The sequence below is a fragment of the Salmo salar genome, chromosome ssa16 (genome assembly GCF_905237065.1).
Source record: "Salmo salar chromosome ssa16, Ssal_v3.1, whole genome shotgun sequence".
In the NCBI taxonomy this organism is placed as follows: Eukaryota; Metazoa; Chordata; class Actinopteri; order Salmoniformes; family Salmonidae; genus Salmo; species Salmo salar.
In genome coordinates this window covers 58,361,845-58,374,626 of record NC_059457.1, presented here as the reverse complement: position 1 = coordinate 58,374,626, position 12,782 = coordinate 58,361,845, and the positions used below count along the sequence as shown (strand labels likewise).

The following is a 12,782-nucleotide window of genomic DNA, read 5'->3' as shown; positions in this document are numbered from 1 at the left end:
CAATCAAAAACATGAAGTGGCTGATGCCCTCTGGGACCAAGGTTGCCTATGCCTGGTCTATATAGTGCACTACTTTTAATTAACCAGAGTTCTTATCAAAAGAAGTGCACTATATAGGGAATATGGCATATAAGTGTACTGGATGGGGAAGCCTGTTCTACTCATTCTAGTTCTGTGAAAAAGGGTGCCATTTAGGATGCATACTCGGTTGTAACTCTTTCCCTGTTACATTTCACATGGTTGTTACTGTTGTCTTGTTCACATGGTTGTTACTGTTGTCTTGTTCACATGGTTGTTACTGTTGTCTTGTTCACATGGTTGTTACTGTTGTCTTGTTCACATGGTTGTTACTGTTGTCTTGTTCACATGGTTGTTACTGTTGTCTTGTTTACATGGTTGTTACTGTTGTCTTGTTCACATGGTTGTTACTGTTGTCTTGTTCACATGGTTGTTACTGTTGTCTTGTTCACATGGTTGTTACTGTTGTCTTGTTCACATGGTTGTTACTGTTGTCTTGTTCACATGGTTGTTACTGTTGTCTTGTTCACATGGTTGTTACTGTTGTCTTGTTCACATGGTTGTTACTGTTGTCTTGTTCACATGGTTGTTACTGTTGTCTTGTTCACATGGTTGTTACTGTTGTCTTGTTCACATGGTTGTTACTCTTGTTTTGTTCACATGGTTGTTACTCTTGTTTTGTTCACATGGTTGTTACTGTTGTCTTGTTTACATGGTTGTTACTGTTGTCTTGTTTACATGGTTGTTACTGTTGTCTTGTTTACATGGTTGTTACTCTTGTTTTGTTCACATGGTTGTTACTCTTGTTTTGTTCACATGGTTGTTACTTTTGTCTTGTTCACATGGTTGTTACTCTTGTTTTGTTCACATGGTTATTACTTTTGTCTTGTTCACATGGTTGTTACTCTTGTTTTGTTCACATGGTTATTACTTTTGTCTTGTTCACATGGTTGTTACTGTTGTTTTGTTCACATGGTTGTTACTGTTGTTTTGTTCACATGGTTGTTACTGTTTTGTTCTAAGCGTTCTGGTCTTGTTTTAAAGGCATCATTCTGTGTTGTCTCTTACCTTCACGTTGTTTTTCATACCGTTATTGTTTCGTTGTAAGTGTCCGTCTGTCTGGTCTTCTGATGATTCTTTTTTTATTACCTTGTTTGTTTTAAGAACAACTGTCAGAATTTAATTCCAAAATAAATGTTTAAACTGATACAAAATAAGAACGTGTGTATGCAGATTTTCATATTGTTTATTTATATTTTGATTCAGGGACTCATACCACTTCACACATCCCATGAAGAACCAGGAACGAGGCATCATTTGGCTCAAACTTTGTATTTATTTGTATTACCTTTATTTTATAACTAGGCAAGTCAGTTAAGAACAAATTCTTATTTACAATGACGGCCTACCAAAAGGCTAAAGGCCTCCTGCAGGGACGGGGGCTGGGATTCAAAATAAATTAAAGAAAAATATAGGACAAAACACACATGACGACGAGACAACACAACACTACATAAAGAGAGACCTAAGACGACAACATAGCATGGCAGCAACACATGACAACACAGCATGGTAGCAACACAACATGACAACAACATGGCAGCAACACAACATGACAACACAGCATGGTAGCAACACAACATGACAACAACATGACAGCAACACATGACATGCCGATGATGCGTTTGAAGTCTGAGCAGAGCAGCTACAGTTGACTGAAATCGGCATGAAAGTCTACGGCAAGACTTGAAAATTGTTCTCTAGCGATGATCAACAACCAATTAGACAGAGCTTGAAGAATTTTTAAAAGAATAATGGGCAAATATTGAACTATACAGATGTGCAAAGCTCTTAGAGACTTACCCAGAAAGACTCACAGCTGTAATCACTGCCAAAGGTAATTGTAACATGTATTGACTCAGGGGTGTGAATATTTATGTGAATTAGATATATCTGTAATTAATTTTCAATAAATGTGCAAACATTTCTAAAAATGTGTTTTCACTTAGTCATTACAAACCAGGCTGTCGTCGTGTGAAACAGTGGATGTATTATAATTATACACTTCAACAGTGTCTACCAATCTTGGTCCTGGGACATCAATGGTTACACTAACTAATGCAATAGACTAGAAACATGATTTAACTAGTTAAAGGCTGTCACGGTTGTCGTCGGGGATAGAGGACCAAAACGCAGCAGGAATGTGGATGCTCATCTTTTATTTATTTTTAAATAAAGAGAACAAACACCAAAATAACAAACACGAAGAACTCACGAACAACAAAACAGTCTTGTGAGGCTCACGCAGGCGAAACAAGAAACAATCTCCCACAAACACTTAACCAAACACATACCCATATATAGGACTCCCAATCAGAGGCAACTAGAAAACACCTGCCTCCAATTGAGAGTCCAACCCCAATAAACTAGACATAGAAATGCAAAAGACTAGAGACCACATAGAAATACAAACATAGAACATAACCCCAAAAACCCGGAACTAACTAAACAAAATCCCTACTAAATAAATCCCCACCCCGAACCACATAAACAAAATACCCTCTGCCACGTCCTGACCAAACTACAATAACAAATAACCCTTATACTGGTCAAGACGTGACAAAGGCTGATTTGTAATTCATATATACAGAAATATGTTTTTTAAACATTACACTACACTTCCTATGCGTCATGTAAACACTCTAAACCCGGTTCATCTCAACATCTAATGCCCTTCATCTGCATTGATCTGATAAACACAGGATAGGTGTAGTATGTCATCAAATGAGAGACTTAATTTCAACCAGTAGAGAATGTGAAACGCTTTATTGAAAGAAGTTCATTATACAAGTGTTATAAATACACAATACATGCATTATAAACACAATTTCACTCTACTTCAATGCACATTATAAAAACAGAGGAAGAAAAAGGAGATGACAAAGGGAAAGAGGTAAGAACATAGGAGCAGGGAAGGCAGCATGTGTTTAATGAATCACAGTGCTACCCCTAATATTCTCTCAGTTCATCACAATTACATAAGTCTCTCTAGTGGTGTCTCCTAACCAGCCTTGGGCTCCCAGACGGCCAAAAGGTTATCTTAAGAGCGGGTGAGGTGGCGATAACGGGACTGGGGGTTGGCATCCTTTCTCACGTCAAAACATACCTGCAGACGAGAGACGGATGGAAAGAGAGAGAGAGAGAGAGAGAGCGTGATTAAGACAAGACAAAGACACACATCCAACTGCTACACCATCTTGGAGAGAGTAGTTCAGCTGTAAGCCATCCTCTCCCATCGTAGAACTTCCTGACACCATCTGTTGTTCAGCTCATCTCATCTGAGAATGAGGGGGGCTCCCGAGTGGCGCACGGTCTAAGGCGGTCTCAGTGCAAGAGGTGTCACTACAGTCCCTGGTTTGAATCCAGGCTGTATCACATACGGCCGTGATTGGGCGTCCCATAGCGTGGCGTGCAATAGGCCCAGCGTCATCCGGGGTAGGCCGTCATTGTAAATAAGAATTTGTTCTTATTAATTGAATTGCCTAGTAAAGTAAAAAACAATACACACTCAGATATACACAGACCAATACCTACCATCTCAGCTGATCTATTACAACAGTATCCACACTGAGACGTGTGGATACTGAGGATAGTGAGGTCTGCACAACGCATCACCGGGGGCAAACTACCTGCCCTCCAGGACACCTACACCACCCGATGTCACAGGAAGGCCAAAAAGATCATCAAGGACAACAACCACCCGAGCCACCGCCTGTTCACACCACTACCATCCAGAAGGCGAGGTCAGTACAGGTGCATCAAAGCTGGGACCGAGAGACTGAAAAACAGCTTCTATCTCAAGGCCATCAGACTGTTAAACAGCCATCACTAACATTGAGTGGCTGCTGCCCACATACTGACTCAAATCTCCAGCCACTTTAATAATAAAAGATTGGATGTAATAAATGTATCACTAGCCACTTTAAACAATGCCACTTTATATAATGTTTACATGCCCTACATTACTCATCTCATATGTATATACTGTACTCTATACCATCTACTGTATCTTGCCTATGTCGTTCGGCCATCGCTCATCCATATATTTATATGTTCATATTCTTATTCATTCCTTTACACTTGTGTGTATAAGGTAGTTGTTGGGGAATTGTTAGATTACTTGTTAGATATTACTGCATGGTCGGAACTAGAAGCACAAACATTTCGCTACACTCGCATTAACATCTGCTAACCATGTGTATGGACCAATAACATTTGATTTGATTTGACATCCTTGACAAATATACTGTAAACATTATACCCTTCTATTCTACTATATTATATTCTACTATATTACATTCTACTATATTATATTCTACTATATTACATTCTACTATATTATATTCTACTATATTATATTCTACTATATTACATTCTACTATATTATATTCTACTATATTATATTCTACTACATTATATTATACTATATTTTATTATACTATATTATATTATAATATATTTTATTATAATATATTTTATTATACTATATTATATTCTACTATATTACATTCAACTATATTATATTATACTATATTATATTCAACTATATTATATTATACTATATTATATTCTACTCAGACTGATGTACTGCTGCTCAGGACTCTAATAACCACTGCCATCTGCTGCTCAGGACTCTAATAACCACGGCCATCTGCTGCTCAGGACTCTAATAACCACTGGCCATCTGCTGCTCAGGACTCTAATAACCACTGCCATCTGCTGCTCAGGACTCTAATAACCACGGCCATCTGCTGCTCAGGACTCTAATAACCACTGCCATCTGCTGCTCAGGACTCTAATAACCACTGGCCATCTGCTGCTCAGGACTCTAATAACCACTGCCATCTGCTGCTCAGGACTCTAATAACCACTGGCCATCTGCTGCTCAGGACTCTAATAACCACTGGCCATCTGCTGCTCAGGACTCTAATAACCACTGCCATCTGCTGCTCAGGACTCTAATAACCACGGCCATCTGCTGCTCAGGACTCTAATAACCACGGCCATCTGCTGCTCAGGACTCTAATAACCACTGGCCATCTGCTGCTCAGGATTCTAATAACCACTGCCATCTGCTGAATAAATGCAGTATTATCATCAGAATTTTGAATATTAAATCAGAAGGATGATGTTTTGATTTGGAGATCTATTCTGTCTCTATTGCATTTTATTTACAGACCTACAGACCTATATCTATCCTACCCTGCCTTTCTAAGGTCTTCGAAAGCCAAGTCAACAAACAGATTACCGACCATTTCGAATCCCACCGCACCTTCTCCGCTATGCAATCTGGTTTCCGAGCTGGTCATGGGTGCACCTCAGCCACGGTCAAGGTCCTAAACGATATCGTAACCGCCATCGATAAGAAACAATACTGTGCTGCCGTATTCATAGACCTGGCCAAGGCTTTCGAATCTGTCAATCACCACATTCTTATCGGCAGACTCAACAGCCTTGGTTTCTCAAATGACTGCCTCGCCTGGTTCACCAACTACTTCTCTGATAGAGTTCAGTGTGTCAAATCGGAGGGCCTGTTGTCCAGACCTCTGGCAGTCTCTATAGGGGTGCCACAGGGTTCAATTCTCAGGACGACTCTCTTCTCTGTATATATCAATGATGTCGCTCTTGCTGCTGGTGATTCTCTGATCCACCTCTACGCAGACGACACCATTCTGTATACTTCTGGCCCTTCTTTGGACACTATGTTAACAACCCTCCAGACGAGCTTCAATGCCATACAACTCTCCTTCCGTGGCCTCCAACTGCTCTTAAATACAAATAAAACTAAATGCATGCTCTTCAACCGATCGCTGCCCGCACCTGCCCTCCCGTCCAGCATCACTACTCTGGACGTTTCTGACATAGAATATGTGGACAACTACAAATACCTAGGTGTCTGGTTAGACTGTAAACTCTCCTTCCAGACTCACATTAAACATCTCCAATCCAAAATTAAATCTAGGATTGGCTTCCTATTTCGCAACAAAGCATCCTTCACTCATGCTGCCAAACATACCCTCGTAAAACTGACTATCCTACCGATCCTCGACTTCGGCGATGTCATTTACAATATAGCCTCCAATACCCTACTCAATAAACTGGACGCAGTCTGTCACAGTGCCATCCGTTTTGTCACCAAAGCCCCATATACTACCCACCACTGCGACCTGTATGCTCTCGTTGGCTGGCCCTCGCTTCATATTCGTCACCAAACCCACTGGCTCCAGGTCATCTACAAGACCCTGCTAGGTAAAGCCCCGCCTTATCTCCGCTCACTGGTCACCATAGCAGCACCCACCTGTAGCACGCGCTCCAGCAGGTATATCTCTCTGGTCACCCCCAAAGCCAATTCCTCCTTTGGCCGCCTTTCCTTCCAGTTCTCTGCTGCCAATGACTGGAACGAACTGCAAAAATCTCTGAAGCTGGAGACTCATATCTCCCTCACTAGCTTTAAGCACCAGCTGTCAGAGCAGCTCACAGATCACTGCACCTGTACATAGCCCATCTATAATTTAGCCCATTCAACTACCTCTTCCCCTACTGTATTTATTTATTTATTTATCTCCTTTGTACCCCATTATTTCTATTTCGCACTTTCTTCCACTGCAAATCTACCATTCCAGTGTTTTACTTGCTATATTGTATTTACTTTGCCACCATGGACTTTTTATGCCTTTACCTCCCTTATCTCACATCATTTGCTCACATTGTATATAGACTTATTTTTCTACTGCATCATTGATTGTATGTTGTTTTACTCCATGTGTAACTCTGTGTTGTTGTATGTTGTCGAACTGCTTTGCTTTATCTTGACCAGGTCGCAATTGTAAATGAGAGCTTGTTCTCAACTGGCCTACCTGGTTAAATAAAGGGTTAGGGTTATGTATATAATATATAAATACATGGTTAAATAAAGGTGAAATAAAAAATAAAAAAATTATAATACTGTGAAGACCCTGGGTTTATAAGCGCGGTTATCGACTCTGCCGCTTGAACGTGCTTTTGCGGTACAGTCGATAGCGCGCTGGACCTTGGGCTAGAAAGTCGAGGGTTCGAGACCTGCTCCCTCCCTGCCTGTTTCATTACAATACATTTAGGATTTTATTTATGTTTTTATTTTAGCTTTCTCACATATTTTCTTACAAAGATAAGGTGCACACAAAATAATATTTTTATTTCGTTTAGTTATTCCAAATTAAATATTTTTTAAAACGTTTCTGTTAAATATAATCAAAAACACAATCTACTGTGTCATCGTGACGTGACATGTGCTATACGGGATCCTCGGGACGTCCATACACTAAACCCTAAACCCTAAACCCAAAGATACTCTGGAGGAGATGGGAAACTCCATAGAAATTGTGGTAAAGGCCATTGTTTAAAATGCCCATGCATTCTGGGCGAATAAGGGATAAGGAAAGCAGTACTTCAAGTAGTGAATGGGAGTCGATTAAAAACCCAAACATTAGCAATAATTTCGTGAACAAGGAAGTACAACTTTACAAATATTTTCCACGATATCATATAGCTTTGGAATAATGTACTTTAGAGGAAAATAGCCCGGTTTCGCAATTCACAGCCTGACTTTTAGTTTAGCAACAGCGTGAACGCGATTGGTCGACAGTCTGCCATTCCTCCATCCACTGCCCAATGGGATTCCCATATCCTCCTCCTCTCTCTGTAATATCTCTGACTGTACTGTCTTTGGTCGGGTTGTCCTCCTCTCTCTGTAATATCTCTGACTGTACTGTCTTTGGTCGGGTTGTCCTCCTCTCTCTGTAATATCTCTCTGACTGTACTGTCTTTGGTCGGGTTGTTGCGCTGCATGCCGGGATACACCTCCGTTGTTGACACAAAATGGTCGAGTATGTTTTGTGACCCGGGAGTTTAGCAGGCCTAAAAGTTGTACCTTATCATTCGGCACGCAGAAACATCTATATTCGGATAGTAAATAGTAGATTAAGTGCATGAGATAGTTTTATAGAAAGGACATTTCTACAGCATGAGAGCAAGACTGTCGAAGGAGAGTTGATTCTGCCACAGACAAGACGCACAGTCCGCCCTGCATGACTCGGATAACACTCACAGGTCGGTAACATACAATATCTATCTATCTATTTATCTATCTATCTATCTAACAACGGGGATATTATTGGACTGCAGTCTTGTCACAAAAAAGCGAGGAAGCGATTGCATGAACAGAATGTCTTAAGATCGCCAAAATACTGATACACAGCGATGTTTTTTACTTGTCCACTTTGGCATATCAAGCACTTGGGACTATATTCTATCTTTACGTAGCAGAAATATCTGGACACCCCTTCAAGTTAGAGGATTCAGCTTTTTCAGGTTCACCCGTTGCTGGCTGGTGTAAAAAATTGAACACACAGCCATGCAATCTGTAGGAAAACATTGGCAGTAGACTGGCCTTAACTGAAGGTAACACAAGTTCACAGAACGGGACCGCTGAGTGCTGAAGCGCGTAGCGGGTAAAAATCCTCTTTCCTCTGTTGCAAAACTCACTTCCGACTTCCAAACTGCCTCTGGAAGCAACTTCAGCACAATAACTGTTCATGGCCGAGCAGCCGCACAAGCCTAAGATCACCATGCGCAATGCCAAGCGTCGACTGGATTGGTGTAAAGCTCGTCGCCATTGGACTCTCACGCATCACCATCTGGCAGTCCGACAGATGAATCTGGGTTTGGCAGGTGCCAGGAGAACGTACCTGCTGTAAAGTTTGGTGGAGGAGGAATAATGGTCTGTGGCTGTTTTTCATGGTTCGGGCCCCTTAGTTCCAGTGAAGGGAAATCTTAACGCTACAACATACAATGACATTCTAGACGATTCTGTACTTCCAACTTTGTGACAACAGTTTAGGGAAAGGCCCTTTCCTGTTTCAGCATGACAATGCCCCCATGCAAAAAGCGAGGTCCATACAGAAATGGTTTGTCGAGATCGGTGTGGAAGAACTTGACTGGCCTGCACAGAGCCCTGACCTCAACCCCATCGAACACCATTGGGATGAATTGGAACGCCGACTGCGAGCCAGGCCTAATCACCCAACATCTGTGCCCGACCTCACTAACGCTCGTGGCTGAATGGAAGCAAGTCCCCTCAGCAATGTTCCAACATCTAGTGGAAATCCTTCCCAGAAGAGTGGAGGCTGTTATAGCAGCAAAGGAGGGGACCAACTCCATAATAATGCCCATGATTTTGGAATGAGATGTTAGATGAACAGGTGTCCACATACCTTTGATCATGTAGTGTATTTACATATAACTAGGAATAAAATGACAGACAGTAAACAGTAGCAGTAGCATATGTGATGAGTCAAAATATTTCATGCGAAAAGGGTAAACTATTTAACTATTTAGCAGAGTCATCGGTAGAGAACGTTGAACAGAACAAGGCTATGTCAACAACTGAACAGAACAAGGCTATGTCAACAACTGAACAGAACAAGGCTATGTCAACAACTGAACAGAACAAGGCTATGTCAACAACTGAACAGAACAAGGCTATGTCAATAACTGAACAGAACAAGGCTATGTCAACAACTGAACAGAACAAGGCTATGTCAACCAACTCCATAAAACAATTTGAATGCAGATAGAAACCGTCGCTATAGTCCCAAAGCTCTCGATATCCTGGGTTTCACTTTGCAAGAAATAGCTGACCTTACTGTTACGCTTGTTTTACACAAAGCCTGTTTATGCTTGACCCGGGGAATGTGGCCTGGTGGTTCCGTACAGCGGGTGTGAAGCCGTAGGCTTGCAGAGGCCAGATCCAGCTCCGTACCGCATCGCCGTGCGCCTCCCAAAATGTAACATCGCATAGAGCTCCGTATAGCTCTGCGTTGAGATGATAGGTTGACGGTTAAGTGGGGGCAGTTTGTCCATATAAACACAAACTCACTTCCTCACTTATCACTGCGACCGCAAGAAATATTGTATGTCCTGACTTCTGCAGAGGCCGCGTCTCAGTAACTGATCCAGATTGACCGTAAATCTGCTTTCTGAGCTGCACTGGGGGCAGAACGCAATCATGGTTACATTGACACCGGGAGCCGGCGTGAGGGTTGGAAAACATACCTCAATGCAGGGATGGCATATGCCACTTCACTCCCAAGTTTGACCTTTATCCACACTGATACATCTAGAAGATTGAAATAGTGTTTAGGGAGAACTGCCCTTGACTAAAGAGACCCAGAAAAAACTATTGGCTAATTAAAAAAAAAATATATATATATATATTTCAGTTCACTAAGACAAGAAAAAATATTCTCTATGTGACTAAAGTCTGACTTCTAAGTGGAATGGACAATCGTTTTTGGAGAGATTGCAAGCTTTTCAGTGACGAGCACAATTTAAAGCTGCAATATGTCACTTTTTGGGCGACCCTGACCAAATTCACATAGAAATGTGAGTTATAGATCTGTCATTCTCATTGAAGGCAAGTCTAAGAAGAGGTGGATCTGTTCTTGTTGCGCTATTTCTATGCTTCCCGTTAAGTTTAGTTTTTGCGTCTTACTTTTGGTTTGTAAACCAGCTTCGAACAGCTGAAAATTCAATATTATTGGTTATTGAAAATATATTTCAGTGGTTTAGATAGTTCACATAATTTCAGTTTGTGTGATTAAAATAAGCAATATATAGTTACAAGAATTATTGAACTATTAGAATTTTGCAACCATATTTCACCTTTTATTATTACCAGCATAGATGTGCAGTTCTGTTCAGCAGTGGGAAGTATGCGTCACACAGCCTACATCAGCTGGTGAGCTGCGGGGGAGCAAGCGATGACTGTGGGCAGACTGGCTCCGCCTCCGATTGTAGCCTACACATCACACAGGTGACTCTCTTGCTTTACCATCAGATTGCAGGCAGTCTTTGAATTTGTTAGTCTCGCTCAACCCTCCCACTTTTCCCACTGCATTTCATATGAGTCATTCCACATCAAAAAGGATTTCAACACCCACCGTCTCAGATTGTTCTGAAATACTTTCTGTAGTTACAAACCGATAAGATTAGCATTCCTGAAATATAATTTTCTTTAAATGTAATTAGATTTTTTTTGTTATTGGCATTTTTTTGTATTTATAAAATTCATATAATCTTCAATAAAAATAGTACCTACCATCCGATTTGGACCATAATTATTCCTACCAATGTCCAAGACGTGAGGAATCCAATAAAATGGTCAAAAGCAACCCACGGACTGCCCACGCCAATCCCACGCCAACGACCAGTATACAGTATCAATTCTCTGTCTGACAAGTAGTGTTAAGCTGCAGCTTGGAGTATTGCTTCTTCTTCCTTTGTAATGTATTCTCCTTTTTAATATCTGACTGGGTAAATAACTTTATTTTGAGTTAATGAGTAACCAGTGACTGACTTGAGCACTGGGATGCGGACTTCAGCCATAGGGACTCGTGACTGGACTCGTAACTCAACCATTGATGACTCGGACTCGAGCACAAGGGGACTTGGGGGGGGGGGGCTCGATTCGGACTCGGCTACATCACAGGGTGAAACAGTCATTAGCCCAGTGTGGCTATGGAGCGTTGATATCAATGACTTGACCGAATGACGGAGGTGCTACACCTACTACTTTACAGCACCATCTGTTGATTGTGTTTCTCTCCTCACTCTGTGTGTGTGTGTGTGTGTGTGTGTGTGTGTGTGTGTGTGTGTGTGTGTGTGTGTGTGTGTGTGTGTGTCTGTGCTATAATATCTATTTAGGCTGAATTAGGAATTTACATGGACAGATAATTATTTTATATAATCTTCTATATGTTTGTCATATTTCTACTGTTGGGAAGAGAATAGGATGTTTAGCAGAGCAATATGTTGGTAGGACAAGGCTAGATATGTATGTTTATGTTTACTATAGGTTCATGAGGCACTACAAATGTGATGTAACAAATGAAAGGGCATTTAGTTGACTAAACGAAACTGTTTTTTGTAATTTTGACAATAATTAGACTAAATCATTATTCAAATTGAAATTATTTTAGTCACGTTGAACAACGAAGGAGCTGATTGGCTGACACTGCCGTTCCTAATTGGCTGCGGTGCCTACTGCTAGCTAGCATGAAGACGAAAAGGGCAATTTTCCAGGAACACTAACAGTAATTCTTGGAAAAAGGTACAGATTGAGTACAGTATCCCATCCCTGCATTACATTTTCCGACCCATATCTCACACTGGCTCCATGGTGTCTTAATGTAACCATGATTTTGTTCCCAGCTCAATTTAAACAAGCGTAACGGCAGGGTCGGTATCTTCTGGGTAGGTTTCACTTTGCTCACCTCGAACTAGCATCATGTATTTCTTCTCCTCTAGTTGCCCTCTAGTTGCCCTCTAGTTGCCCTCTAGTTGCCCTCTAGCTGCCCTCTAGCTGCCCGCCTAGCTGCCCGCCTAGCTGCCCTCTAGCTGCCCTCTAGCTGCCCTCTAGCTGCCCTCTAGCTGCCCTCTAGCTGCCCTCTAGTTGCCCTCTAGCTGCCCTCCTAGCTGCCCTCCTAGCTGCCCTCCTAGCTGCCCTCTAGCTGCCCTCTAGTTGCCCTCTAGCTGCTGCTGTGGTGAGACACACGTGAGATGTAAAGAAGTGTCTGTCTAGCTGATGTGTTGCAACATGACACCAATGTAGCCAGCTGATGCTGAACTGTAACAGTGTAACAACAAATGGAAGGAGCTTGTTGACA

General features: G+C 41.6%; 1 protein-coding gene across 5 annotated transcripts in view; it reads left to right on the top strand.

The window, feature by feature from the left end:
* The first annotated feature begins 7,823 nt into the window (after nucleotides 1-7,823).
* Nucleotides 7,824-12,782, top strand: part of LOC106574119 (ubiquitin-protein ligase E3A) — a 37,408-nt gene continuing 32,449 nt past the window's right edge. The window contains exons 1-2 of one of the 5 annotated variants that reach the window (XM_014149726.2): nucleotides 7,824-8,166; nucleotides 10,801-10,930. In XM_014149726.2, the coding sequence (XP_014005201.1) occupies nucleotides 10,878-10,930 (53 nt within the window). In that variant the 5' untranslated portion in view covers nucleotides 7,824-8,166; nucleotides 10,801-10,877. Of the gene's footprint in view, nucleotides 8,167-10,795; nucleotides 10,931-12,782 lie in introns of all 5 variants that reach the window. The other 4 variants (XM_014149725.2, XM_045697501.1, XM_045697502.1 and 1 more) reach the window with 4 other exon arrangements.